At 33.6% G+C, this 27,105-nt stretch overlaps 4 protein-coding genes across 4 annotated transcripts; 2 read left to right on the forward strand and 2 right to left on the reverse strand.

The window, feature by feature from the left end:
• Positions 1-1,512: 1,512 nt before the first annotated feature.
• On the forward strand, positions 1,513-7,788 carry LOC136818547 (probable serine/threonine-protein kinase DDB_G0271682). The gene is made up of 6 exons (XM_067074875.1): positions 1,513-1,601; positions 5,399-5,496; positions 5,719-5,805; positions 6,026-6,073; positions 6,258-6,326; positions 6,492-7,788. The coding sequence occupies exons 1-6, from the start codon at positions 1,550-1,552 to the stop codon at positions 7,539-7,541; spliced, it is 1,404 nt and encodes a 467-aa protein (XP_066930976.1). The 5' UTR covers positions 1,513-1,549; the 3' UTR covers positions 7,542-7,788.
• Positions 7,789-8,873: 1,085 nt separating this feature from the next.
• On the forward strand, positions 8,874-12,176 carry LOC136818560 (uncharacterized). Its single transcript, XM_067074887.1, has 6 exons — positions 8,874-9,069; positions 9,297-9,411; positions 9,571-9,755; positions 10,093-10,258; positions 10,389-10,657; positions 12,144-12,176. Exons 1-6 carry the CDS (start codon positions 8,902-8,904, stop codon positions 12,174-12,176), a joined length of 936 nt encoding a protein of 311 aa, XP_066930988.1. The 5' UTR covers positions 8,874-8,901.
• A 7,302-nt stretch (positions 12,177-19,478) lies between these two features.
• Positions 19,479-23,743, reverse strand: LOC136818545 (uncharacterized). The gene is made up of 8 exons (XM_067074874.1): positions 23,647-23,743; positions 23,227-23,407; positions 23,001-23,090; positions 22,476-22,556; positions 21,674-21,794; positions 21,284-21,471; positions 20,384-20,568; positions 19,479-20,085 (listed from the first exon to the last, which is right to left on the reverse strand). Exons 2-8 carry the CDS (start codon positions 23,366-23,368, stop codon positions 19,684-19,686), a joined length of 1,209 nt encoding a protein of 402 aa, XP_066930975.1. The 5' UTR covers positions 23,369-23,407; positions 23,647-23,743; the 3' UTR covers positions 19,479-19,683.
• Positions 23,611-26,749, reverse strand: LOC136818561 (uncharacterized). Its single transcript, XM_067074888.1, has 8 exons — positions 26,267-26,749; positions 25,691-25,802; positions 25,178-25,404; positions 24,847-24,978; positions 24,487-24,651; positions 24,166-24,302; positions 23,937-24,048; positions 23,611-23,730 (listed from the first exon to the last, which is right to left on the reverse strand). Exons 1-8 carry the CDS (start codon positions 26,723-26,725, stop codon positions 23,611-23,613), a joined length of 1,464 nt encoding a protein of 487 aa, XP_066930989.1. The 5' UTR covers positions 26,726-26,749.
• Between the last annotated feature and the right edge of the window lie 356 nt (positions 26,750-27,105).

Genomic DNA, 27,105 nt, shown 5'->3' on the forward strand with positions numbered 1-27,105 from the left:
TCCTTAAAAAATAAAACAAGGTCTGGCCGCACTAAAGGCCGCTCCTCTGTGCAGTACAAAGTTCTGAACTCGACCAAAATCGAGCACCTTGACACGAAAGAGTTTTTGTCCTCTATCCAGACCAAACAAGAGTTGACCAAATATCTCAGTGGTAAACTGAGCCAGCATCTTTTAAAGGATTTCGTCCTTGTTTTAAATGGAAATGTTACGTCAAATTTGTCTGATCTTGATGAGGATCTATTCAACTACAATCACGAAGAAGCAGACACAGGGATAGTGCTTCATGCACTCGACGTCGCGAAGAGAGACCCGTTTTCGGAGTTGGTAATCCTTTGTTCCGATACAGATGTGCTGCTCATTCTTCTGCATTATTTTGAAAGCTTATGTAGCTCGACTATATTCAAAACAGTCAACCGTGAATTTGAACTCAGAAAAATTCACAGTCAGCTACCTTTGAATGTTTGCAAGGCTTTGTTGGGTTTCCACGCGATTACAGGTTGTGATCAAACTGGCAGATTTTTAGGTTACACGAAGCTTTCTTGCTGGGAAACATTCTTGTTAGTCGACGACGATGTGCTTCAGGGATTTTCACAACTTGGAAGTAGCTCTCAACTAACATCTGATGTTGTGAAATCCCTTGAGAAGTATGTTGTGCAGCTCTACTGCAGGAATAAAGTACCGCAAGGAATTCAAAGCCTCGCTGATCTTCGCTGGCGGATGTTCTCAAAGAAACAAGCAGAGTCACACAAGTTGCCACCAACTTTAGAGGCATTTCGTCAAAAGTGTCTTCGTGGACATTATATGAATACTGTTTGGAAACAATCGCATATTTCGTTTCAAATATTACCCGATCCGCTTGATTTTGGTTGGAAAAAGGATGCCGATGAATGTTATGAGCCAGTGACGACTGCATTGTTACCTGCACCACAATCAATCATTCATTTGACTGTATGTAGTTGCAAGACAGTTAAATATGCTGATAATCGGTGCAAATGTAAGAAAAACAACTTGAAATGTTCCGAGATGTGTCAGTGTACAAATTGTGAAAACGAATTATCTGAAAATTTAAATTCACACAGCATCGATGATGATTTGGAAACCTGATGTGGGTTCTGTTCCATGTGAAATTTTGTCATCTGGAAATGTATATAGTCATAATTTCCAGACCATAGTTTTAACTTTTTTGTCTATACTTTTTCTTAACCAAAGTTTTATAATTTTCTACAGACAAGTTTGGATTTTTGACATTTTACCCATTTTCAGCCTTTTCATCCTGGTCTGTAAATTACACTAGTGTCCGGAAAAAAAATAAGTAAGTATAATTTTTGATCAAGATCAAATCACTATATCCTCTGTTTACACCCGTTTATGTAAATAGTAGCAGATGGACATCCGTGTACGCTATTAAAGGAGTACGGATCTTTATCGGAGTACGCTGTTGCTGTGAATCTCTTATGACTGGCGTAGCGGATGCCCATCAGATAACGTTCTTTTAAGATACCTACATGCAGTTACTGGATCCGGGTGCTTCATTTTATTCGTAAACAACATGGCGACTGCACGCTTACAGAAAGATGTCTTCATTAGTGTTTATTTTCAAGGTTTGTCACTCAGTTTCTTCTCTAATTTATTATAAAGTTGATGGATTTGAACAACCATTTTCATCTTTTATTAGCACTCATGCAAAATACTCTCTCTCTCTTTCTGTTGACAACCTTTTTCCACACATTCACCTTTTTTATGATGGGTATTAAATATCCAACCAACAAATCAAATGTAATTACAAATTGGTAATTAATTATTATATATATATATAGGACCTTGATTACCTATTAGCTGTTTGATAATCCATTGATTGGCCGTTCCAGACTTTCCTTGTGATCTTTTCCCAATTAAAAATTATACGAAACTAATCAAATAAATTTGATATCCATATTGATTTACGTGTCAGTGAATAACCCAGGGAATTTCCTATCAAAGGCATTTATGAATTAGTACAGATGTGTACACTAGACAGCTAGATATTTTCTTGTCAATGTTTTTAAAGCAGTCAAACCTTGGTCAAACCAGGCTCTCCCACTCGATAAACATTAGCTACAATCGATACATTTTTTCATCGATAACGATGACCAATCGATGGATGGGATATTTACAATAATGGATAGGTAAGCAAGCCTATTCTAAAATCTTGAATATCTATTGATCATCAATTGACTTAACGATCGATCGAACATGAAATGGTTTGACAATCAATCATCTTAATTAGCCTTAATTAATGATTATCGATTATACCTATCCACCCGTCTATGTAAGTCGTAGCGGATCATCATCTATGTACTCTTTTTAAAGGATAGACAGGACGTTCATTCGACTACGCTATAGCTCTGAATATTTAATGACAAACGTAGCGGATGCTCGTTCTTTTAACACCAACATTGAGTTCCTGGACATTGGTGACTCAGTTTCAGGCAGGAAAAACTTTACTTTCAAGGTTTGTCTTTTATAAACTTATATGCAATAAAATCATAACTTAAAATATGGATTGGAATAATTTTTTTCATCTTTTCACCTTCTGATGGGTATATACACGCTCCTTCTCATTGTTCTATCTGTCTTTGTTTTTTAGTCTAGTTGAATCTTTTTTTTTTACTACAAAAACAAGGTTCAACTATTTTATATTATCATTCTGTAAAGTATTGAATACATTGAATTCAACTGAACTATTTTAATCAATTTTTTGATCAGACCAACAATTTTTATTAAACAGAATTGCTTGAGGAATAGAGGATTTCAAAAATTGCAGTTTTTTGTTTGGGAAAAAGAAAAAAAAAGTTCTAATTATAGCTACCGACCGACGGACCCATTTTTTAAAGCTTCTAGAACACGGCTTATCCCAAGCAAATTCTATAAGACTTTTAGGCAAATACTTTATAGTCTATTGAATACCGTGAGATCGGGTAGCTTGCATCAGTGGAGGCTAACATGCATAGCCCTTAAATGAATGACATGGCTGGTCATTAAAATACAAAGTTAAATCAAAACAGAAATGGTAGAGTAGAGCTGCGAGCGGAGCTGCGTATTTCATTTGTTTTGAAATTTTAATGACCAACCAGGTCATTCATTTCAGGGCTATGCATGTTAGCCTCCACTGATGCAAGTTACCCGATCTCACGGTAACAAATTACTACAGTATTAATTACTTGCCCTCAGCCATAGTATACGTATACAGTACAAGTGGGATAAATTATTTTGTCTCTTGGTAACAGCTCTGTTGTAAAGAAAAATCAATTAGTTGACTTTTTTAATAAAAAATTTATGCTGTGGTAATTTGTCATTGTAAATAGACCGCCATGATATCGTGTAAACAACTATATATTGTCGTTTTAGCGAATGCGACAGTCTGAATAACAAATTACTACAACATACATCACTTGCTGTCAGCCAGTATTGGCCAGTACAAGACAAGGAGGATGAATTATTTTGTCTGTAGGTAACAACTGTGTTGTAAAAGAATAATTGAATTAGATGGCGTTATCAAATAAGAAATTTATTAATTAGTTTAATTAATTTAATTTAATTAGTTCAATATTAGACTGATGTGATTGCCAAAACGACTATAACATAAACTTTACAAGAATTTTTCTATATTATCTATATTTTTTGTTGAGTCAAAATTGAATCAGGGTGTGAGCTAAAAAAATTATAATTGCAGTGAAATTAAATTAATCCTCAAAATATATTTCGAAACTGGGGGAAGAAATTTTCTTCCCAAAATGTGAAAGTCAGCTATTTTCTAAAAACGGTCAGCTATAATTTTAAAGGCCAGTCTCTCTCTCAACTCAGGCACAAATAAAATAAGCAATTAGCAATTGTATGTTCACATCAGTCTTACTGCCGATATATAAATGGAATTGTAAATACTCCAAAATTAAGTTCATAAAACTCAATTTGAAAAAGCTTCGTTTGTCTAAATTTTTAATCATTCAAAAAGGAGAAAGTAGGCCTATTTTGACCATAATTTAGCTGATTTTATCTTAATTGTACAAACCTTTGGAGCTCCCCTCAATAACTCCACCAGGCTTTCATCTATTTTCCCAACTTTAAGGCTCAAGAGAAACTCAATCTAGATATACAAAATGGCCCCAGCTAAAAGTGCTTAGAAAAATCCCTGATAGTATATATAATTTTGTATTACTAGATTGATAATTTTTTTGATTAAAAACAGTTGATTTTACTTTTTTGTTCATTAATTTGCAACTGGTTTATCTATAATTTTGTATATAGAACCTGACCTGCTTTACCAAATGAATCAATGATAATAATAATCAGAATTTTTATTAGTCCTGGAAAAAGATTAGCCCAAAAGTAGCCTGACTTTTACTTTTCAACAAAGAATGTTGAACAAGTGAGTGTTGAACAACAAGCAGCTAAACAAATGGATGTTGAACATTTTTCATTTGTTTACTTGAATTTCCATTTTAACAGTATTTAATCCATTTAGTTTTGTTAATTTAATATCTAATTTAATTTTTACATAAATTATTTTTGGTTGAGCACCACCTTTTTCATTCCGACAGATACCTTCAAAGAGTCAACATCAACTTTCTACACTTACATTTTTTATGGTCTCACATTCTAGCATTTTATGCTCAGTCCATTTCTCAAACAAGGTCGTAGCTCACATGCACCTTATATTTGTATTTGCTGCCAGATCATAGCCTTCATACTCAGGCCAGCTGATGGGTCTTTCTTTGCTTTTGCTTTGCTTGTTTTCATAGTGTTTTTGCTTTGCATTTGTTTTCATAGTGGTTCTTAAGTTAGGATCGTTTTTCATTTCTTATTTTTTTAGCATTTATTCATTATTCTTAAACACTCACATAGAACTCTGTCATTCAAACTTTTACTTAAAACTTTATATATACTATTTTTATTTTGAACCTTGTTCAACAATAAATGAATGCACTTGACAGTGTTGCAAACATGGCTATCACCCTACGACTCAATGTCTGATCATCTCTGTCCCCACAAATTGAATACAGTCATTTTTAAGTTTTGAACTCGAACTATGCCATTTGCGTACAGAGATTATTGTAAATGGGTTTTGAGTTTGAGTGCTGTTTTATTTGTCTAAAGAAATGAAGTGAAGCCATAAGTAGTTACCCGAATAACATTTTAAGCTTTGTATGACTCTTTTTGTTTTTCATTATCTTTTTAAACTTCAGAAAATTATATAATATAAGGTTTAGTCTGGTAAGCAACAAACTACGATTGAATGATAAGGGTACCAATGAAAGCTGAGAGAAGCTAAAGTTAGTTTCGAGTTCATCCCTAAATCTAAAAAAAGTCTGAAGCCGGTCACTGAATCTAAATTAGTCTGTATTGTTATGTTCTTTTTCAGCTATGTGGAAACAGATCAAAGGCACTATCAACCCTATTCTCAATGGTAACAGTAAACGTAAGAGAAGAGTAATGGAAATGTTGAAGAAAGAACAGAAGGTATTTATTACAAATAGTGATTGTATTCCTTTATGATATCGTCTGTTAGTAGTATACTTCGTAGTACAGACAGTTCGAGACTCACGGAAATTAATCATCTAATTTTTTTTGTGGAAATTATACTGTTGCTAACACAATTGTTTGCTTAGGAAAACACTACAGAAAGAGCTAAATGTAGTTTTGATTTTAAGATTTCTTTTCTTGCTTTTCCAAATAATTCAGGAGAAAATAGGATCAATGGTAGAAGAATTAAAAAGCATTGATGAAATTTTCAAACAAATTGGAGAACAGTTATCTTCTCGCTTTGGGGTAAAAAATTTATTTAAAAAAAGTTTATATCGTTTAATGGAAGGTCTGAACTCTGAGGATTCTTGAAAACTTTCAGAAAATTGATATAGCAGTTTGAAATTTAATTATAAATTCATTACGATCCCCGTGTTTCATGGGTTACCTTTCTCACTTGTAAAAACATTTTTCGTCAACAATTATTTAACTAAGTGCAAATATTAATATGCGGAAATCTTTTTAGGTAACCTTGAATCTCAAAATACCTGACCTACAAAATGATACACAAGAGGTGATATTTTAATTTTAATTCTAAGTTTTACGCTTTATTAGGGTTATCAATCATTCTGAACAAAGTTTTATGCCTTATTGGGGTTATCAATCATTTTGAATCATTGGGTTATAAATCCCAGTTTAAACGACTAAATAAACTTCATGAAATTATATATTTTTGATATTGAATGGAATTTTTTCAGCCTACATCTGATGTCGAAAGAAGTGAAAATGATATTTCTGACAAGGTAGAATATGACCAACAACAAGAGGTAATTATGACTCAATCTTATTCCAGTTAGTTTAAGGGTCGTGTCAGAGCTTTGAAGTGCTATTTGATATTTAAAGAGAGAGATAGGGTGTTGCTACAATTCACTAAAAGCTCAAAGTTTCTTAATTAACATAATCCCTGACGAGTGTTCTGCTTTTTATTTTAGAATGAAAAACCTAGGAGTAAACGCTTCAAGTGGAACGTTGAAGAAGTGCCAATAGAAGAGCAGCAGAAAAAGAAGATCGAAAGGCTGCAACAAGTCAATAGAGAGCAAACACACACTATCAACGTTTTACGAGAGAAGAACGCGTCACTTTGTCTAACAAGTGCGAGCTATACCCACCAAAAAATGGTTGATCAACTTGGGCAAACTCGTTCGGCATCGTTAGTAGATGCATCTTTATTTTCTAATTCTTTCCATACTGGAGATTCCGTATTGCAGAAGCAAGAACCCGTATTTCTCGGTGAAAATGAATTTAAGGGGTTAAGAACTACAAATTTGCCCTCCGGATCTTTTTCTGACGTCAAACGATATTTCTTTTCTGGTGATGATGATGAGACGGTGGCTGTCAAATGCATGAGAACTGATATTTTTGGCTATCAAGTACTCGCAGTTTTAAGCCATGAACACCGACTTTTGGCCTTTGCTGGTCGACATAAAAACATTGTTCGCACAATGGGTTTGGTACGCATCGGGGGAGCTTTGTCTCATGTTATGTACTATCAAGATGGGACAAGGCTTGATCTTATGATTCAAAAGTCCACATTAAGAACGTTTTTCATTTTTAAAGAGTTGATCGAAGGAATTGCTTGTGGACTCAACTTTCTTTTTTCGAAAGGAATTATACATAACAATTTAGTTCCAGAAAACATTATTTTGAAAGATTGGGAGCCTGTTATTGTTGGATTTTCATTTGCCTGCCGTTCGGAAAGTGTTAAACCGAAAGTTTCTAAATTTTTGATGAGCAAATTCCCTGAGCAGAAACATTTTGCTCCTGAGATATTTACCGGCTCGCCAGTCAGTTTTTCGACTGACGTATATGCATTTGGTGTTTTGGTTGAAAGAATTCTGCGAGCCACGCGTGATTTCAAGTTGGATGACATACTCAAATCAAGAATTGATTGTTTTGCTACTGTTGGTTGTCAGACAATTTTTGATCATAGGGAACGAGCAGATACTCTCTTGGAAAGAGTCAGGGCTATGTTTGCCTACTAGTTCCAGAACAAATAAACTGGATCCTAATAATATTCCTTTTTTTATTTCACTCTGATTTTGTACCCTGAGTATCAGAGGCCGAGTTTTCAAAGAAAATATCAACCTCTGACGACCAAGTGTAAAAATGTTATTGCGCATGTGTCAATCTAGTCACTGTAAAAAGAATCAACGACGAAGAGCAAATATTGCCATGTTAATGTTTAGCAGACTGTATCAGTATACATGTTCACTATTGACGAATTTCCCAGAAACCTCCAAGTGTACCAATTGAAATGAATTTCTTTCAAAAGAAATCTTTTACATGATTCCCAAGTGTATAACAGTAATTACTAAACTATTAATTATGGTAATGTGGAATCGAAATAATAGACATATCTTTAGGTTATCATTCTCTATTGCTGATACTATTTAAATGCGCTGATGACTTTTTTGAGTTGTATTTTCAACGACGCGAATAAAAATATCGACTTAATCAAGATCTTGGATTTTCGTCATGGTTACTTTTCTTTGCGTTGATTGCGCGCTGAATAAAATCGGGATTGGTCGTCACAGGTCGATATATGATTTCGGCATGTACGGTACTGATTTTGGGTTCAGGGCTTAGGTTTTTAGAAAAAAAAATTTGGGTTTTTTTACTCTATTATAGCCTTATATTATAATACCTAGGGTTTCAATGCTTGCTTAAGTTGTTTCATTTTTTTGCCATTTTCAGGGCTGAGCCCTTTTGTTACACAGTTGCTTTAAACAGGGAGTATAGTGAGAAAACATTATGTTTACTTATTCTTTCAAGAAGTTGTTATTTCTAGATTTAGATATTAGATATTTATATGGGCCTGTCAATATATCTCTACTGAAAGAAAAGCCAATGTTAAGTTGTAGTGTTGAAAGAAAAGCCAATGTTAAGTTGTAGTAGTTAACCTGTCAACCCAAACAACACAAGGGAGGTTACATTTTAACAGGGTCAAATGCATTCGGTTAGCTTTTTGATACAATGCCTTCACACAAGTGGCGTCATTCGACCTCGCTAAAATCGAACTCGATCCTGGTCGCTAGTTTCTAACGCAATGGTTCTTAAAAGTATCCGATCTTGTGGATCTTCTATAAAGTCTTGGTCTCTCACCTTAGCCTTTAGAGCCTTACATGTCGAATTCATCTTTGAAATAACCTCGATGCGTGAAATCTTTATTATCATAATTTTTATTATTATCGCATCATAGAAGCATTGATTGTACGTATATTTAGAGCGAACGAAACTACTTTTGAGTATGAAAAAATTTAAACTTATAATAGCTTCTAATAGATTTTAATAATTTCAATGTTCATTGTTCAATTTTAGTAGGTATTAGTAAAATAAAATAAAATGTCGAAACGGATAAGGTCAACAATGTCCAAAACACTGGAGCAAAAGAGCATTCTTCAGAAATATTATGATCAGGGAATGACTTCTTATGGTAAGGATCATTACGAAGCAAAGCAAATGGTTTTAAAAGCAGTTGAAGAGACTGGTCTCTCTGAAAAACAAGTAAAGGTATAAATAAATCTCATTCGTAATATTACAGTACGTCTTACTTTCAAGAGTAATGGGACTGGATTAGCAACCGATTAGGTGTTTCACTTGGTCATCAAGTTTTTATATACACTTATTACTTCCAATGTTTAGTTATCGGTTTCTATATAATATTTATAACTTCATTTGTACAAGCTAGTGAAGAAAATCAAGTGTAATATTCTCATAAAAATTCAATTTCTCAAAAGGATTGGATAAATAATCAAAATAAACCCCCCAAAGTCTCGAAGACAGAGAAGATCTACACCAAAAAACCGAGGGGATGCGATTTGTTCAAAAGAAAGTACTTCGAAAACTTAAAAGGTTTACTTCGGATATTAATTTATTTGATGCACAAGAGTTCACGTATCGCTGAGTGCCTATGAGTGGATGTTGCATGATATGTTCCCCTATTTATCCATTCTATAAAACTCTAGGAAAAAGTCGCTTTGAATATGAATTTCTTTTCTTTTTTGGTCTAAGGTACTGTATATGATCCAAAGATTGCCATGAAAAAAGCAAATGAGAAATGGGGACAACTCTCAGATATTGAGAAAAAGTCATACGAAGAAGAAGCTGCATCAATCGTTGTTGCGGGATTTGATGACTTGCCAGTAGAAGAGCAAAAAGCAAGAATCAACGAGATCAGGAAAAAAATGAATATAATGGTATGTAAAAATAAATTTCAAAATATTTTTCTTATAAAATTCGTTCAATGCTCCGTGGAGGAAGAAATAAGTAATAAACAGTAATAAACACTAATCATCAGATTCATGGTCAAAACCATGGAGTGGGGTAGCTCATATAAGCTTTTTAAATCCGATCATTGTTTTCCATAGTATATTTATCATTCTTCTAATTTAGTACGATGGTATTATTTCAGCCGAGTTGTAGGAATTTATCTCCTCTCATTATGTAGTACGAGTCCATATTTACAAATATAACAATTTTCTGATTTTATCTACGGTTAAATTTTATATAAAACCATCTTTTTTTGCAACTCAGTGCCAAGAGCTTGAAAGTTATGGAGTGGAGATACTCGTTATGGATTATGACCTCAATGATGAAAGGGCTATGAAAGAGGGAGTTAATTCATTCGGAAGTAACAGATCTGCCGACTTCCTTGAGGCTAATGACCGATTGGAATGGAGATTTGCTCAATTTATGGACGGTGAGTGTGGGCACTTATTTATAAGAACTATTAAAAATCTTGTTACTATAAAACAATCTCTTTGAACAACAAAATTTGGTATGTATCTCTATAACGCTGCAATGTGAATATGCTCATTCTTTTATTGCAGAAGTAACATCTAAAGCTGTTCAGATAATGCAAGAACCGTTCCCAAAAGAAAGGAAACAAGTTGCAGACATGTTAAACAGTAAAACTTCAGATTCCAATCTTCCTACAGACCTCGAGATTGATTCGCTGTCGAACCATCCAAGTATTATACGCATCACTGAATCCATGTCTAAAAACAAATCTTTTTCCTTCAGTGATGTAAAGCCTGAAGACACACATCGTGTCATACTCAAGCTAAATCAAGATAAATCTGTCAGCGGTCCTTTCTCGGTGAAATTAATAAAAATGGTTTCTGATATACTGTCAGAACCATTATCAAAACTCATAAATCTTGCTTTCAATTCATGCAAATTCCCCCAAAGTCTTAAGAAGGCAAGGGTTACTCCTGTTTATAAAAAGGAAGATAAGTTTCTGAAGAAAAATTATCGACCAATTAGTATCTTACCAGCTTTTTCTAAAATTTATGAGAGAATAATTCATAACCAACTCTCTTCCTACTTCGATGACATTTTCGATTCAAGACTCTGCGGGTTTAGAGCTAAACACAGCACTCAGCATGCATTAATACAAATGATTGGTCAATGGCATCAAAGTCTTGATGGGTCCGGAAAGGTGGGGGCAGTTTTGATGGACCTGTCGAAGGCTTTCGATTGCATTGATCACAAACTTCTGGTTGCAAAGCTCAAAGCCTACGCATTTGATACAAAGAGTCTTGAACTATTGAAAAGTTATCTAAGTAATCGCTATCAGAGAACAAAAATCGGCTCTGAATACAGCGAATGGCAAGAGATCACTCTAGGTGTTCCACAAGGCTCGATTCTGGGGCCTCTTTTATTTAATATTTTCATAAATGATTTATTTCTTTTTATTGTGAAAGCTAGCATTTGCAATTTTGCCGATGATAATACCTTACACTCGTGTGCTGAAACTCTTGCAGAAGTCATCTCGAATCTAGAGTTTGACCTGGAAATAATCTTAGACTGGTTTTTAAACAACTACCTTGCTGCAAATCCTGGTAAATTTCAAATGCTAGTTTTAGGAAATCAGAATATTCCTATAGAAATCACTGTCAGAAATGTAACTATAAAATCTACGAATTCTGTTGAGCTTCTCGGTATTACCATTGATAACAATCTCACTTTCGAATTACATATCAATGATCTTTGCTCTAAAGCTAGATCGAGAGTCTGGAGTCTGAACAGAATTCGCAATTATCTAAATTTTGATCAACGAAAGTTGATATTTAACGCTTACATCATGTCAACATTTAACTATGCACCAATAATTTGGATGTTTTGTAATAAAACTACATATGAAGAAATCACCAAAGTCCATAAACGGGCATTGAGAACATTACTTTGTGATTTCATAAATGACTATGAGGTTTTATTGCAAAACGCCAAATGTAAAACGGTTCATGAAATTCAGCTTTGCTTTCTACTTTGTGAGGTTTACAAATCCGAAAATAAATTAAATCCAAAGTTCATGCAACAAATCTATATAACGAAGGAAATAAAATTTAACTTCCGAAACAAAGTTTTGATGACAATACCTAAGGCTAAGTCTCAACGTTTTGGAACTCAATCCTTTTTATTCCGAGGAAGCCTGATCTGGAATCAAATCCCAGAAAAAATTAAGCTCAAACCATCAATCGATTCTTTCAAATCCTCGCTGAAAGAAATAAACCTTAAAAATGTTTGTCTTTGTAAAATATGTATATAAAATTTTTTTTTATCTTATATATTCTTTATTATAGTATTGCGTATTCTATACAGTTGGTATTAATTAGTATTTTATTATAACTATGTCAGACCAACATTAAATAAATCGGAAAATAAAAAAAAATAAAATTCGTATGTCGTTTTTATTTTGTTCGTTAATTTTGAAAATAAAACGACGGAACAAGATATAGTATTTTTACTTTGAAAGCCCTTATAACCCATCATGGAATGCTTAGAATTAAAATTTTCTTATTTTTTTTTCATGAGTAAGTATAAACTTTTCAAATTCATTTGTATGACTCGTACTTCTTTTTCTTTTTAAACTGGTTTAGGCGTATTGAAAATAGGAAGAACGACGGTGCCTTACAAAGCTATCGCTGATGGGATTGTGGAAGTGCATGGGCTACCTGAAGGCTTCCAATTTAGAAACCCAACTTTGTTATCGAAGTCGGAATTGACGACAATAAAGGACAATATTGATAACATATCTTTCGTGTGTACGTTAAAATTTTAAATTTTTGTAATCAAAATTCCAAGAGATTCGAGATGACCATTAGAACCTCATTTTGCTTCTTGCCGACCTTTGCATGTACCCTTATTCTTAAAATCAGCAACCATTTTTTAAGGATCTTTTTTATTGTGTTCTTAACTTTTTCCAGTTCCCAAGCCGAGCTGTCAAACTGAAGACTTGACCGAAAGCAACGCTGTAAATGAGACACTACACGTAAACAAATCTATCAGTCAGCAAAGTGAGAATGGAGAAAATCTTTTTGATGAAAGGATGGAAGACGTATGTAAAAGGTTGTTGCCTGACGATTACGTACCAAATTCAACCAATCATAGAATTACGCTAAGACAGCTGATTGAGAAAGACGAGAAGGGTGAAGGGTACGTTGAGGAGATAAGAGACCACGACGAAACTGGTGCTTTTTATTTAGTCAAATGGATCGGCTACAAAGAACCCACGTGGACGAAAGGTGAGGGTATACCGTCTGTAGACTTGAAACCCTACAAAGAGCGTGCCAACATCATATAAAGATCGCATTTACAGATTTTTATGTAGTCGTTTTTATATAGTGGTTGCTTTACAGTAATCCAATGGTGGGTCAGTACTAAAATCCAGACGTCATGACGGTTAGTGACGTGGTCGTAAAAAAAACAAAATAGTTGGCATCCTTAAAACATTTTTCGAAAAATATATATCACGCATTCGATATCACAGGTCGTTCGTTTGTGCGTAGTCTTGTTAGCGCCTAGTCTTTTTCATTTATCTGTGAATACCATTGGAAAATGACTGGATCTTGAAAGATTTTATAAAGTTTTTTTCTGAAATCGTAATATATAAGTGTCGATTTTAATATGATATTTCATTCTTGTATATTTTTATATGACGAGTATAATCAGGGATCTGAGTTTGTTTGAGGGCGTAAAGTCAGTTAGCGTCATCATTTTTCGTGTAGCTCTATTATTACTATCATATGTCCTAACATTGTATGTATATATTTTAAAGAAATGTAGCTTTTGTATTTTCCTATATATATTTTCTTCTTGTTTAAAAAGATGAAGAACAAAATACAATATCAAAATAATGATATGTCTCAGAGGTTTACCAATGTAAATGAATTTTTTAAATAGCACCAAATTCTTTCCCATAAAAAGGAGGCGAATATTTGATTAGTTGTTTAACGGGCCCAGCCGACCCTAAAATTTGGAAAATAAAAATAAAATCAATTTTGGACCATTTATTATGATAGTTGCCGATTGCTGTTTTCTTTGATTTTGGTAGCTTCTTAAAAATTTTCATTTTTCATGCTCCATTTGTTCATTTTGTTTTGTCAATCATTATTTTTGTCACTCCCATTTTTGTTAATAGCATTTTCGTCAAGATTTACCAATTTTTGGTACTTTTTGACGTACTTTCATGAACGAAATCTGACCTTTTTTCTTTCTTTTTTTGCCGACAGTTTTTGTCAGTCACCCATCCTTTTGAGAAGCTTTGGCCCGTAAAACAACAAATTAATTTGGTCTCGCCTGAGAAATAAACGATATATGTACCCAAAATGAATCAGTGCAAAAAACCCCCAAAACAAAATTTTTATTTTAAATCATACTATTGATGCCTTATTTGCCCCCCCCCCTTTAGAAAAGTAAGCACGCTTTTTTTCTACAAGAACTAGTAAACTTTGGCCCAGCCTCGGCTATTCTATTCCTATTCCTTACTTGAGGAATGTTCTTTTAAGACATTTTTAAAATGCATACTTTCTCACTTAAGTGATTAAAAAGGCTTATTAAAACCAGCATTTTATTAGCAATTTCCGATAACTGAGCCTATCGACATGATCTTAGAATTTGTTTAAACGTTTCCGTCAAAATTGAGTGTAATTTTCTTATAGAATTATTAATTTTTGTTTGAATCGTTTTTATAGCGCCCTCTTGGTAACAGAAAAAAGTTAATTTGATAATTAATCAGCGTTCTGTACGTGGAATAAAAAACACTAGCCAGACGTATACTTAGGGGAAAATAAGGCTGGACTTGTCCTACCAGACGCGATGCACCTATGGAAATTTCCAAACTCATTGCCGTATAGTAGAGTACTACGAACGATAAACTCTAGTACAGAGTAGTGCTAGTGCTGGGTATGTGAAAGCGATAAAGGTTACCGTGAAAAGCACAGGTCGAAATCATATATCGACGCTGTGCCGACGAATCGAGATTCTATTTTATCTGACACCCGATGTAGAAATTTTCTTCCGACACGCTAAAGCTCTGAAGGTCGGGAAAATTTTCAACATCTGGAAGAAATACATTACGGAATTTCGCCTGACCGCGTAATTTTTTAGAAAAATGGGCCCGAGTGCAATTTGGACAGGGAAGGTGTCATGGCCGACAAAATTTGGGTCAGAAAAAACTTCAAAAGGTTTCACGAAATAAATTTAAATACAAAACTTTTTGGAGAAGGAATCATGCAAAATATTATCATTCTTTTCACAAGGAGGGCATGTAGAAATACTCAAATAAGTATTTTTCCTTCTTTAAACTGATCACAGAAGCAAAAACAAAATAGAAATAACATTGTACACAAAAAAGCCTGAAAGAAGAGAAAAGTCATAATCAGCATCTATAATAACATTAAAAGAAAAACTAAAGCTATAGAAAATGAATACTAACCCTCAATGAACACTTTTGTGAAGTTTAATAAAGATTTTATCCAAAAAACCTCAGTTCTGGAACACTGAAGTCGGTTTGTCGGTTGTCGGCCGGTGGAACAGTTATATTTGGAGGACGGTCTAAGATAGATAACAACATGAAAGTTACTGATAAAAGCCTAAGCCTATAGGAACATACCTGCTTTAGTTTCTTTGGTCTTTGAATGGTATAAAATTTGAGAAAGTGCAGAAAAAATCAGCCATCAAAACAAATAAAAACAGAAGTTATGATTATCAACTTTTCTGTGGTAGAAACACATTTTTTGGGTTGGTGCACATACAGAAATTACACTGGATACTAAAACTAATATTCAGGGAGTGATAAGTACAGTTAAACTACAAAAAATCCATCAAAAGAAACCAAAAACAACCATAACAGCACACATTTTTTGAAAATTACATCAGCCATGTTGTTTGTAATTTTTGCCGACATACTCATGACGTGGTAACTAACGACAGTGATTTGACGGTCTTTTTGAGGCGCCAGATCTCAAAAAAACTATTTTTGAGCGTTCAGCACGGCCCCGAAAATGAGGGCTAAACTTATGTCGGCACATCAATGGATGACTACTATTTCTCTCCGATGGTATATTGGCCCGCTCCTTTAGAGCTTTAGCGTGGGCGGCCGCCAATACGCCATCGGAATATCAGATAAGATTCTATTCAGCGCGCAATCAACGAAGACAAAAGTAACCATGACGACCATCCAAGATCTTGGATGAAGTTCAAAGTTGATATTTTTATTCCCGTCATTGAAAAGACAACTAAAAAATATCATTAATGCTTTTTAAAAAGAGTCAGTGGTAGAGAATCATAATATAAAGTCTATCATTTCGATTAAATTAATAAAGTGACATTTCCATAATTAACAGTTTAGTAATTACTGTTATACATTTGGGGATCATGTAAAAGAATTAATTAAATTTCTTTCTTTCGAAAGAAAGAAACTCACTTCAATTACACTTGGAGGTTTCTGGGGAATTCGTAAATAGTAAACTGCATACTGATACAGTCTGCTAGACATTAATATGGTAATATTTGCTCTTCATCTTTGATTCTTTCTACTGTGATTAGATTGACACATGCGCAATAAAATTTATATTATTGCTCTTCAGAGGTTAATATATTCTTTGAAAACTTAACCATTGATACTCAGGGTAATAAAGGTTACTTAACTTGGAAAGTCAATTAGTCTGTCTCAAAGTGTTTCAAAAAGAAAAGCAAAAAAAGCAATTATCGTGCCTCTGCGCCGTCGAGTCCCTCGAAACATCTCATTAATTCCTAAAACTTTGACAAAATTTGAAAATCTTGAAGAAATAGTGTCTTCAAGGTCAGAAAAGAAAAGAAACTTTGCACTACCGTGAATATCCCGATTCTATATATTCAGTAAGCACAAAGTGAAAATTAAAATAACCATGGCAATCATCCAGGATTTTGGGTGAAGGCTGCGTCAATCAAATCACGTATAAGAAAAACGTAGAAAAGATTCAATGAAAGTGAGCCATCTCAAATCAACACATTAACATTTTTCTATGAAAATTAGGAATCGTTTAAAGTAACTTTAGAGAACTGAGAACTTGTCAAGAGAAAAAGGAAACTCGTCTCAGAAAAACTAGAAATTATATGCTTTACTTAAACTTAACATGAGGATATGTGCTTTAGATCTTCGGTTCTTTTGAATAGTGGTAATGTGATTGAGACATGCGCGATAAAATCTTTATAGCCTTTCTCCACAGGTTTAATTTCAAAACTGTGGTGCTCACACCCTAACATTACACTGTTCACATCAGCCAAGAGACAAATACCATGAGATAATATATCGTATTGAGAAATATATATGCGTGAAATGTGAGCGTAATGAGTCAAAAAATAGGAGGCAATATACCCTATATGCACTAACTGGCAATAACCTAGTCCCCGGATCCCAAGGTGGATTTAGTTCCAATTTATCTCTTTCCTTCAATTGCACGAAGCTAGGGTTTATTCCCGGGGGGGGTACTACCCTTGTCGACCGACGGGGGTGCTCCGCTGAGTTTCGAAAAATGGACCCTACGTGGGACTCGAAATTTGCGAAAAAAGTGACCCTGAATGGGACTGAAATTCCAAAATGTTCTACTTTTTCCCCAAATTTTCCAAAAAAAGGCACCCTACGAGGGACTGATTTTTCTATTTTGGTGTTTTTGCGACCCTACCTGGGACTCGTGGAGGTTGAAAAAGGTACCCTGACCAGCGGAGCATCCCCGTAACCCATTTTGCCCTAGTACCCCCCCCCCCGGGGGTTTATTAACCTAATAGTCCGGAAAAATGCTGTATACGATTTTGTTTTGATTACTTTGTTATGACTAGAAACTTCTTTAGTAAATCTAAAAAAATTTTGTCTGTATCAGAGACCCGATACCTTTAAAATTCATTGCCGTAAAAACGATAGAACAATTAGAAATTAACATTCTATGTACATTTAATTACCTAATAATTTTTCCTAACGTACTTTTCATTTTTCTATGTTTTTTGATATAATCCGGTTTAATAACCAAGTAACAAATAAGTAAAAAAAGGAATGAAAAAAAGTCGTAACTGCCCTGGTTCAGGGAACAATTACACTACAGAATTAAAGCCTTCTGACTCGTAAGACATTTTTAGCATAAGAGTTTTGAGAGATATAATCAAAAAGTTATAATAATGGAACCGAAAGACCTTATGACCTAAACTAAAAAGTTCTTCTTTCAAAGTGAAAAAATCGAAAATACACGAAAGGTTTATTGGGACTTCCAGTTTATAGGAATTTGTAAAAATATTTACTGTCAATAGAAAAGTGTCTGATTTTTAGATTATACTATTCTAGGGCTTTCAGAGGTACATTTACCACGCATTTACCAACCACTCGGCAAGTCCCTCCCCCCTCCATTAAAATTTGAAAATGTTTCCATCCTCTCATTTATTAATCACCTGCGAGTTAACAAAGATTTCAACGAGGCAAGAGGGGAAGTTTAAACTAACGAGGCTGTTTCGGGCTGTTTTTTCGCTGAAAATATTCTTCCCTCTACTTGTCTTAATTCGATCTATTTCGATGCGTATCATAGTGATTGCGTCAAGAAAAGATTTCATTAAGGCAAGAGTGGAAAGTTTAAACTCACGAGGCTGTTTTTTTCGCTGAAAATAACCTTCTCTCTTGTCTTAATTCGATCTATTTCGACGCGTATCATAGTGATTGCGTCAAGAAAAGATTTCATTAAGGCAAGAGTGGAAAGTTTAAACTCACGAGGCTGTTTTTTTCACTGAAAATAACCTTCTCTCTTGTCTTAATTCGATCTATTTCGATGCGTATCATAGTGATTGCGTCAAGAAAAGATTTCATTAAGGCAAGAGTGGAAAGTTTAAACTCACGAGGCTGTTTTTTTCGCTGAAAATAACCTTCTCTCTTGTCTTAATTCGATCTATTTCGATGCGTATCATAGTGATTGCGTCAAGAAAAGATTTCATTAAGGCAAGAGTGGAAAGTTTAAACTCACGAGGCTGTTTTTTTCGCTGAAAATAACCTTCTCTCTTGTCTTAATTCGATCAATTTCGATGCGTATCATAGTGATTGCGTCAAGAAAAGATTTCATTAAGGCAAGAGTGGAAAGTTTAAATTCACTCAATGTGGTTTTTAGTTTCAGATTTAGGGAAAATTATACAACAACAGAAATAAATAAAACGCCTTGGCATGATTCGCGTCATTTTAAGTCCGTAAAGATAAAACACCCTTTCTTAAAAAATATTTATCCTGTATCAAAAAGTTATTTAGATACAGTGGAAATGATAGTTTTATTAAAAATCAAAATTTATTTCAAATCAGTATAAGCTTTTCGGCTACGCCACCATCAGTACAAACATAGAATGGTAAAAATCACAAATTTTCTATCTAAAATGTTGAAAAAATTGCCTGTTTACAGATAATTTTTTTTTAATCAAATAAATAAAAGGTTTTCTGAAAACTTGCATGGAATTGAGCAATGAAATGGGAAAAACTGTAGACTTTTCTAAAAAGGATAAATCACGAGTTGATACTTTTCATATAGGTCGCCTTTAAAGCAGGGTTAGAGTTTAAGGGCTTTAACTTTCGATTTGAGAAATTACTATACTTAGATTTTAAAAATTCTTCAAAAATTATCAACTCCTGAATTTCAAACCAGTCGAGAAATTCTTCATGTTCTCCTGTTCATTTTTTAATAATCTTTTAACTTATCAATATTATGGTTGGGATTTTCTTTACAAATGTAAAACGACTTCTCAATAAAACATTAACGGGCGCTGCAAAAAGGTTAAAAATAAATATAATAACTACATCCGTTTTCAGTTTCAGATTTACGGACACTGTTAAAATTACATTTATATATAGAAATCTTGATGGACGTTATCAGTCATTTCTTCTGTATCACTGACATTCTCATCGTCTGAAGATTCGTCCGTACACTGATCGTCTTCAATCAAAGATTCCTCGTCCAGGAGTTCATTATCTGTACTACCATCAATAATCGGTGAAAAAAGTTTTTTGAGCTCCTCAATGAACTCTCCTAGCGCATACAATCGTTCGTGTAATAAGTATTTTGTACCAAACGAAGATTTCAGATTGGCTGCGGTGAAAAGCAGCTCAGTTTGTTTTTCCCAATAAAGCAAAGTGTTTTCCATATCCTTTTTCACGAGCAACACTTCTTCAAGAGCTCTTTGCTTTCTGATGTAGAACTGGATGAGTGTTTTGATTACACTTCCTGCAACGACAGAACTCCTTGCCTGTAAATGACATAAAGTTTGGAACATTTGATTTTGCGTTAATTTAATGAGCATAGATAAACTGAATAAAAGCTAGAAGCAATATATCTGAAAATTATTTTGTAATTTTCAGAAAAAACATTTATGATGTTCTACGCTAAACGTTTCCAGCGAGGTAAATAGTTTCAAATAAATTGAGTGGGTGTTAAGAAATTGATAAAGATTAAAGGTGCCCACACATTTTTGGCACAGAAATTAGTGACTTTTGTTTACAAGTAAATAGTCATTTTTCTATAATGCTCTGCGAGAATAAACTTACTTGAGAAACAAAGTTAATTTGGTCATAAAAGCTTGACTTGACATCCAAAACCACAGTATATTGAATTGTTTCGAAGGCATTAGACACTTCAGAGTTAATGGAGTTGTAGGATGCCAAGATGTTTTTAATTTCAGTACATGCTTTGTTGATCTGTTTTGATAGACGTGTTGCTATCGCTGATCCATCTGAGAAAAAAAGGTTTCATTATTAAAACAATAATGCGTGGTTGACGAGGGCTGTACTGAGAAATTTAGCTGCCACTACCAGTTTCGTGTAAAAGGAAAGTGAGAGAATGAGAGGTGACAAAGGCGACAGAAAACCAAAAACTCATTATATTGTTGGAATGGAAGAAACTTTCCCGAGTCTTGGTTAAATTTTTATTCAAAAGTTTATTGTCACTAAAAAATCTCTTTCTTCAGAATCCTCAGACAAACTTAGAAAGCAATTTTAGGATAAAATTTATCTTGTTAGATGTAAAGAAGCCCAATTTTTAGCAGAAAGAACTAGATAAATCGCGAGATACAGTTGAACCCATGTATTCGAATGTATTCAAGGCCAAGGATTCCATTTGAATCACAGTGTTTTTCGAACTAAGTAAGTTTTTATTTGTGTGACCTAATTTGATGAAAATAGACTTTCCTAGAAGTTTACTTCTGCAGATTCTTTTTCCTATTTCACAGCTTCATCTTTAAATTTGGAAGACTAACAAATCATAATTTTCAAAACGAATCAAAGGAGTTATTTTTGCAAGATTTTCAAGGTTAATTCTGAGGGAAGAATATGTTCGAGTTAAGTAATTGAATAGTAGGAGTTTGAATTTTATGGGTTTAGTATTTTGGAAAGCTCAATTCGCGAAAGTTTCTTCCCTTAAAGTAGTTGCAAATTTTGTCTGATTATTACCTGCGTATCGTTTCTTCAGAGCTAGCAACATCAGTCGTTCGGAGCATCGGTGATATAGGGTAGTAGTCATTTCGGACGATTTTATTTTTATATACTTGACGTGTTGTGCTTTATATTCTGGGGAGGATACTGTCCATCTTGATCTTATCTCATACTTCTTTTCCAAAGATACAAGTGCGCGATCAAGTCTGAAAAAAAAGTCATAAAAGGAAGTGACTGGAATCTGAAATACCCTTGCTTAAGTGAAATTTCGGAAGTTAGTTTTGAGTTGCTGAAAACTACTTAACTTAAGGTTAATTTAAGTAATCAAAATCACAAACTGTATCTTATCTTTACTGTTAGAGTAAGGAAATATCGATTGATTAAAGAGTATAAGAAGATCGTAATAACCTTTTGACTTTTTGTTTGTGGACTTCAATATCAGAGGTCATAGTGCTCAACATAACTAGCGACACTTCTTTGTTATATTCTCTCAGTTTACAATAGTAGGAATGTTGCCAGTCAAACAAATCTGAAGGTAAACAATCATATATACGTACGAAAATAAAAGAACAAAATGATTTCAAGTTAAAGACTTCTACTTCATATTCAACCAGCTTTTTTATTAAATATGATTGATAATTCTATATGTAATAGTTATCGGACAGTTGCGAGTACAATATGAGAAATATTTTACGAGTTCCGAGATTTTTCCGTACAATATTTTCCGAGCCTTTAGGCGAGGAAAATATACGGAAAATCCGGAACGAGTAAAATATTTCCATATTGTACGAGCAAATGTCTGATAACTGGTTTATCGGTGACCCAAAAAAATGCACTTTTTGTGTTGGAGGACATACTTTTGTAGCAAAGTGACGTTAGATTGCTTCTACCGCTACAATGCAACAACATCTTTTCGTCAATTTATATTTTTACATGTAAAATATAAGATATATTGTACTCTTTTTAACCAATCAGATTGCTGATATTTTTTGGATCGCCGATAATGTGAATTATACGTACATACATATTAAACGATGCAAAGGATCTTGAGGCTCTGTAATTTTGTGTGTGTTTGATGTTATATTTTCCTTATAAGGTAGTTGTTTGCTGATGTTCAGTGATGAGTTGAAATTAACGTACAATATTTTACAATAATTTCAAGCATGATTATTTTGTACAGCAAACATCAAATATCTATAAATCTCCTAACCTATTTCTTGAGATTGAGGTTTGTGTGCCATTGTGTCTTCTTCCACTTTCCATGACTTGATCGTTTCTTCGTTTACCACCACTGAAAGTCAATAAATCTCATACATTCACCTGATCTAGAAGCATTGTTCAAACAAAAATTAAATAATATGGCCATCGGCAAACAGTTGCATGAACATTATGTTTTACCATTTTACCATTTACAGTGGTTATTCACAAAATGTTTAATACCAGAAAAATTTCAAATGGTATACAATGGTGTTGCAAACAAAAAGATCGATATTTGCACTATCATTCGTTAACTTATACCAAATTCTTTAACCAATATAATTGTAATTTCCTATTATTATTATTACTATTATTATTATTTGCTTTCACCCCTCCCCCCAAAAAAAACACTCAAACTTTCCATTTAATTCGAACAATCTCTATCTCCACAATAAAATTTTAATAAAGTTGGAACCCGTCTGAAAAAAAGGGCGGGGTTCACACTTTGAATGGATTTCAATCGATGAATCTGACTTACCAGGTAGACCGGAACATATAGCTTGTATTTCAGATTCGCAAGAAGTTAGAGTCTCGTTAGCTTTATGATAGAGAAACACGAGATGACTTCCTAGAAAAGTTTAACAGTTATGTTATATTATGGAATTCATACGACTTAAGAAACTGTAATAAATTTTGTACCATCATTTTGAACGAATGTTTAGACTAAATAAATTCCAACATTTTCAGCTAAAGAATTTTCTTACCAATACTACCCATTTTCTTTGAACCAAAATGCATCAATGCATCACTGAGAAGATCAGTGCGATGTGCTGGGGTCATTTCTTTTGTAATCTTTGAGAAAGATCTGAGGTAAGACCAGAGACGTTCCATGTGCTCGCCATCCATTAGGCCAAAGCTGTCGAGTCTTCGAATTGAGTTCTTAACCTATAATCGATGAATGAAATAATAAATTAAATTGTGCAAAGGGTTTCGCTTTTTTAGGGTTAGGGTTAGGGTTAGGGTAGTATAATGGTAGGATAACGATGTCGTCCGTAGTTAGACTAGACTGTTCAGCATGACTTCGGCTTCCCACTTTTGGCATGTTTCTATTTCACTGAATACATTTCAACACGGTCAAAACATTGGATTTATTTTCCAGATAAGTTTCTGAGAATACCAAATACCTGACAATCTCCTTTATGACCATATGAGTGAAAAACAGGGATTGCGAATTTGAAATCTTTAAACTTTTCAGAAAGTTTATTCTTCTAAAATGATAGAAAAAAGTTAATTAGTAATCAGACCTATTATTAAAGTCTGTTTTACATATGATTCGAGTTATTTTAAGAAAAACAAAATTCGCCAGGAGAATTGTACGGATTCAAATTACCAGGAAAATTATTAATTTTCTTCAAGAGAAAGGGTTGAAATCAGTTTTTCAAAATTATTTAAAATCGTCCCAAAAATATGATACCTTGAGAAGTGATTTCAGCACACAAGCTATGTCATAAACAACATGAACATCCAAATTTCTATCAACAGTTTCTCTCAAAAAACGATCTAATATGAACACAGCATAACCCAATCTGAAAAATATCAAATACAATTAGATGGGATAACTTTTTGAGCACAATATATACAATTGGAGCTAGGATGATAGTGTTGTCCAATAAGATCAAAAAAGAAAAAAGAGAAGCGTTTACCTTTCCCCATGTCTCATGTTCAAAAACACCTTTGGGAATTCATGTCGACAAGATGCTCCAAATATTCCAGTAACACTCAGTTTGTTCGTTTTCCGCTTTGACCTCAGATTACTGCCAGCCTGAAAGTTACTACACTCCTGTAAAAAAATTATCAAAGCGATTTATTTCCAGGTCCAGGAATAAATTGATGATTAGTCCTTAACTTCCTTGTCCAAGTTTGTCAGTCATATGAACTCAATTGCAAGTTCCAAGATAATACCGAAACTATGAAGAAAAAAATATTACTGAAATTGTAAAGCGAAAGACTGAAATTTGTTTTACCTTAGTTTTTATGGAATCATCATAACTGTCCATATAGTTGCTTATTTCTTCATCCGGGATAAATAAATCCTCTGATCTTGAAGCTAAACGTTTCGACTTTGAAGAGGATGTTTTTAAAACTAGACCAAAATTAGCATCAAGACTGTAGAAGACACTTCCATTTTCCTTAAAAATTAAAAATGTATAGGTTCATATGGATGGATCGGACAAGTTATTAAAACAACTAGCTACAAACCTCTGTTAAGTTCGAAATATTCGGATTTAATAAGAATGAAAACCGAGAAAGCTCTACATGTTCAGAGAGGATTATTAAGGATTTTAAAAATTGCTGAATATTGCTGAATATTTAAACTCTCCTACCTTAGGACAAGAAGCGCACTCTTCCAATCCAGAATATCCTTTGCACATACTTTTGAGATTAACTAGCTGCCGACGAAAATTCCGAAATTGATCTATGCAGTCCGTTTGTGTCATTCGATTAAGGTACTTTTTCTGAAAAAATAACAGAAAATAAGGTGTTCTTCTTGTGTCAGGGTCTCACAAAATGGTCAAAACATTAATTCACTTGAATATATACTTTGTGTATAATATTTTAAAAGTTTTCATCACCAAAGTGTAATTAGAACTTTATTTTTTTACAGCAAGAATATTTTAGAAAAAAGTAATCATAGTACTATGAAGTAATTTTTACCAAATTTGAATTGATTACACCTGTTTTCCATGCCAGGCCTTCACAAAATGAGTTGAATGAAATTTTACCCTCCATTTGGAGGGCTACAAATAGGTGCAATAAATTAATTGAGATAACAGTGTTTGGCTTGATGGGAGTCACTGGCCATAGGTCGAGAGACAATAATGTATCCAGTTCATCTTTATCTTTGCAGTGACAAAAATGTATTTTACATTGGTGATATGCTCCTATAATTGAATGAAATATGATTTTCATTCTAAAAAGACTTTGAAGAGAATCAAAACTAAATGTCAAGCTACCAAAAGGTTCTTTTCAAATTTAAATTTACAAAGGGATTATGCATAAACGACCCTCGACCCAATTTATTAATATTTTTCTGATTTTTTCCATGGCCTCTTGATTGACTAATTGAAAGCAATTTTCTTATTCCATTCCTTTTATATCATTTACTGCTTATCTTCTACCTTAAGTGGTTTTCAAACTATTGCACAATTATATAAATAAGTCATTTACCATTTTCCGATATCACTGTTAATAATCTGGAGTAAGGCTCATTTGTACAATATCGGTGATGTTGAGTCTTCAGATTACTAAGAACTTTGAATTCCTGAAAACTACCACTTGCCTAAAAATCAATTAGAAAAACACAAAATAAATGATTTGATAAATGCTATGCAAAATTTCGTGTTCAAAAAGAAAATTTTTGCGATTTTTACAAAAATTAAATGACAGTAAAACAATTATTTTGGCTGATTTGGAAAAAACACTTTTAAGTTTTCTTAGTTATTATTGCTCATTACTCTTGTGTGTCTAATTAAAAAAATCAACCTTTGTATTTTCCCATTTTATGAAATCTTCCTGAAAAGTGCTAAAATCTTCATTTTTCTAAGGGTTTTACTTTTATTTAGGAAAATTTTGGGAAAGTACATTTTGGTGAAATGTCTAAATCCTGCAGATTTGTGAAATTAAACTTTTGCAAGTAGTGACCTGACTAGCAAAATTCCCTGGACCCAAACATAAATATTGAATGATATGAGGAGAAAAATATACGTCCAGTTCATAACATTGTGAAAATAATAAGTTTCATACCGTAACTTCAGTCAGATAATGAAAATGAATATTTTCGTGTATTCTTGAGGCACAGTCCTGACAATAAATGGTTGATGGTCCACAACTCTGACACCAACCACAACTCTCAATCAAAGATGCTTCACATAAACAACATTTTGATGGGAAAAAGTCGTTGTATTTTTGTAAAAACATTTCAACAAAGTCAGTGTTTCGCTCATCCCAGCGACAATGCTCCTTAGCTTTGAATGTTTCATATCGTTTATTGGGGGCCATTGTAATAAGGTTTGGTAAAATGATGGGATCTGCAATATCTTCTAAATCTTGGCTAAATCCAGCTTCTTCAAGTCTCATTTCATTATTTATAACTTCCTTCATTTTTCTTTTAGGGGGAGGTTTTATTTTTGTGATTTTCTTTCCATTAAAATTCCGAGTAATTTTGATCCTGTTTCCAAGCCTCTTTCCTTTCAGAAAAGTCATTTCAATGCAGTTCAATGTGATCTAAAAAAGACAAATGTAATATCATTATAGCCCTCGAAATACAAACTCTCAATCATTATAGTGTTTAGTAATCGACCTTGAATCCTGTGCAGGTGACAAAAGTTCATTTTCCAATTGTGGAAAATAAGGTGGCATGGCCCATCCATACTTCCCCCATAGAGACCAGAAATTAACAGCACATGAATATGTTTTAAAAGACCGCTGGTATCTGCTGGTATACCAGTATGGAAAACGCAGGGCATTCATTTCTATTTTTATTTTTTTTAAATATTATAGTTATATTATAATGTATGCCGGAGTTATTAGTTGATCAAAAGCACTCCAAAACCACTATACAGAATATGCATTTTAGATGCCAA

The sequence above is a fragment of the Clytia hemisphaerica genome, unplaced genomic scaffold (genome assembly GCF_902728285.1).
Source record: "Clytia hemisphaerica strain Z4C2 unplaced genomic scaffold, Clytia hemisphaerica genome assembly, whole genome shotgun sequence".
Taxonomy (NCBI): Eukaryota; Metazoa; Cnidaria; class Hydrozoa; order Leptothecata; family Clytiidae; genus Clytia; species Clytia hemisphaerica.

What these genes read in the sequence shown, in the direction of transcription:
- LOC136818545 (XM_067074874.1), bottom strand. Translation starts at nt 23,368, where the DNA reads ATGGATGGCGAGCACATGGAACGTCTCTGGTCTTACCTCAGATCTTTC. An exon ending in TATATGTTCCGGTCTACCTG is followed by an intron (nt 22,557 to 23,000) that starts GTAAGTCAGATT and finishes ATTGACTTTCAG; the next exon opens with TGGTGGTAAACGAAGAAACG. An exon ending in TCTGAAGAAACGATACGCAG is followed by an intron (nt 20,569 to 21,283) that starts GTAATAATCAGA and finishes TTTTTTTCTCAG; the next exon opens with ATGGATCAGCGATAGCAACA.
- LOC136818561 (XM_067074888.1), bottom strand. Translation starts at nt 26,725, where the DNA reads ATGACTTTTCTGAAAGGAAAGAGGCTTGGAAACAGGATCAAAATTACT. An exon ending in AGTGCGCTTCTTGTCCTAAG is followed by an intron (nt 24,652 to 24,846) that starts GTAGGAGAGTTT and finishes TTAATTTTTAAG; the next exon opens with GAAAATGGAAGTGTCTTCTA. An exon ending in TGCTGAAATCACTTCTCAAG is followed by an intron (nt 23,731 to 23,936) that starts GTATCATATTTT and finishes CTATCATTTTAG; the next exon opens with AAGAATAAACTTTCTGAAAA.
- LOC136818560 (XM_067074887.1), top strand. Translation starts at nt 8,902, where the DNA reads ATGTCGAAACGGATAAGGTCAACAATGTCCAAAACACTGGAGCAAAAG. An exon ending in TCTCTGAAAAACAAGTAAAG is followed by an intron (nt 9,070 to 9,296) that starts GTATAAATAAAT and finishes ATTTCTCAAAAG; the next exon opens with GATTGGATAAATAATCAAAA. An exon ending in GTACTTCGAAAACTTAAAAG is followed by an intron (nt 9,412 to 9,570) that starts GTTTACTTCGGA and finishes TTTTGGTCTAAG; the next exon opens with GTACTGTATATGATCCAAAG.
- LOC136818547 (XM_067074875.1), top strand. Translation starts at nt 1,550, where the DNA reads ATGGCGACTGCACGCTTACAGAAAGATGTCTTCATTAGTGTTTATTTT. An exon ending in AGTTATCTTCTCGCTTTGGG is followed by an intron (nt 5,806 to 6,025) that starts GTAAAAAATTTA and finishes AAATCTTTTTAG; the next exon opens with GTAACCTTGAATCTCAAAAT. An exon ending in TACAAAATGATACACAAGAG is followed by an intron (nt 6,074 to 6,257) that starts GTGATATTTTAA and finishes GAATTTTTTCAG; the next exon opens with CCTACATCTGATGTCGAAAG.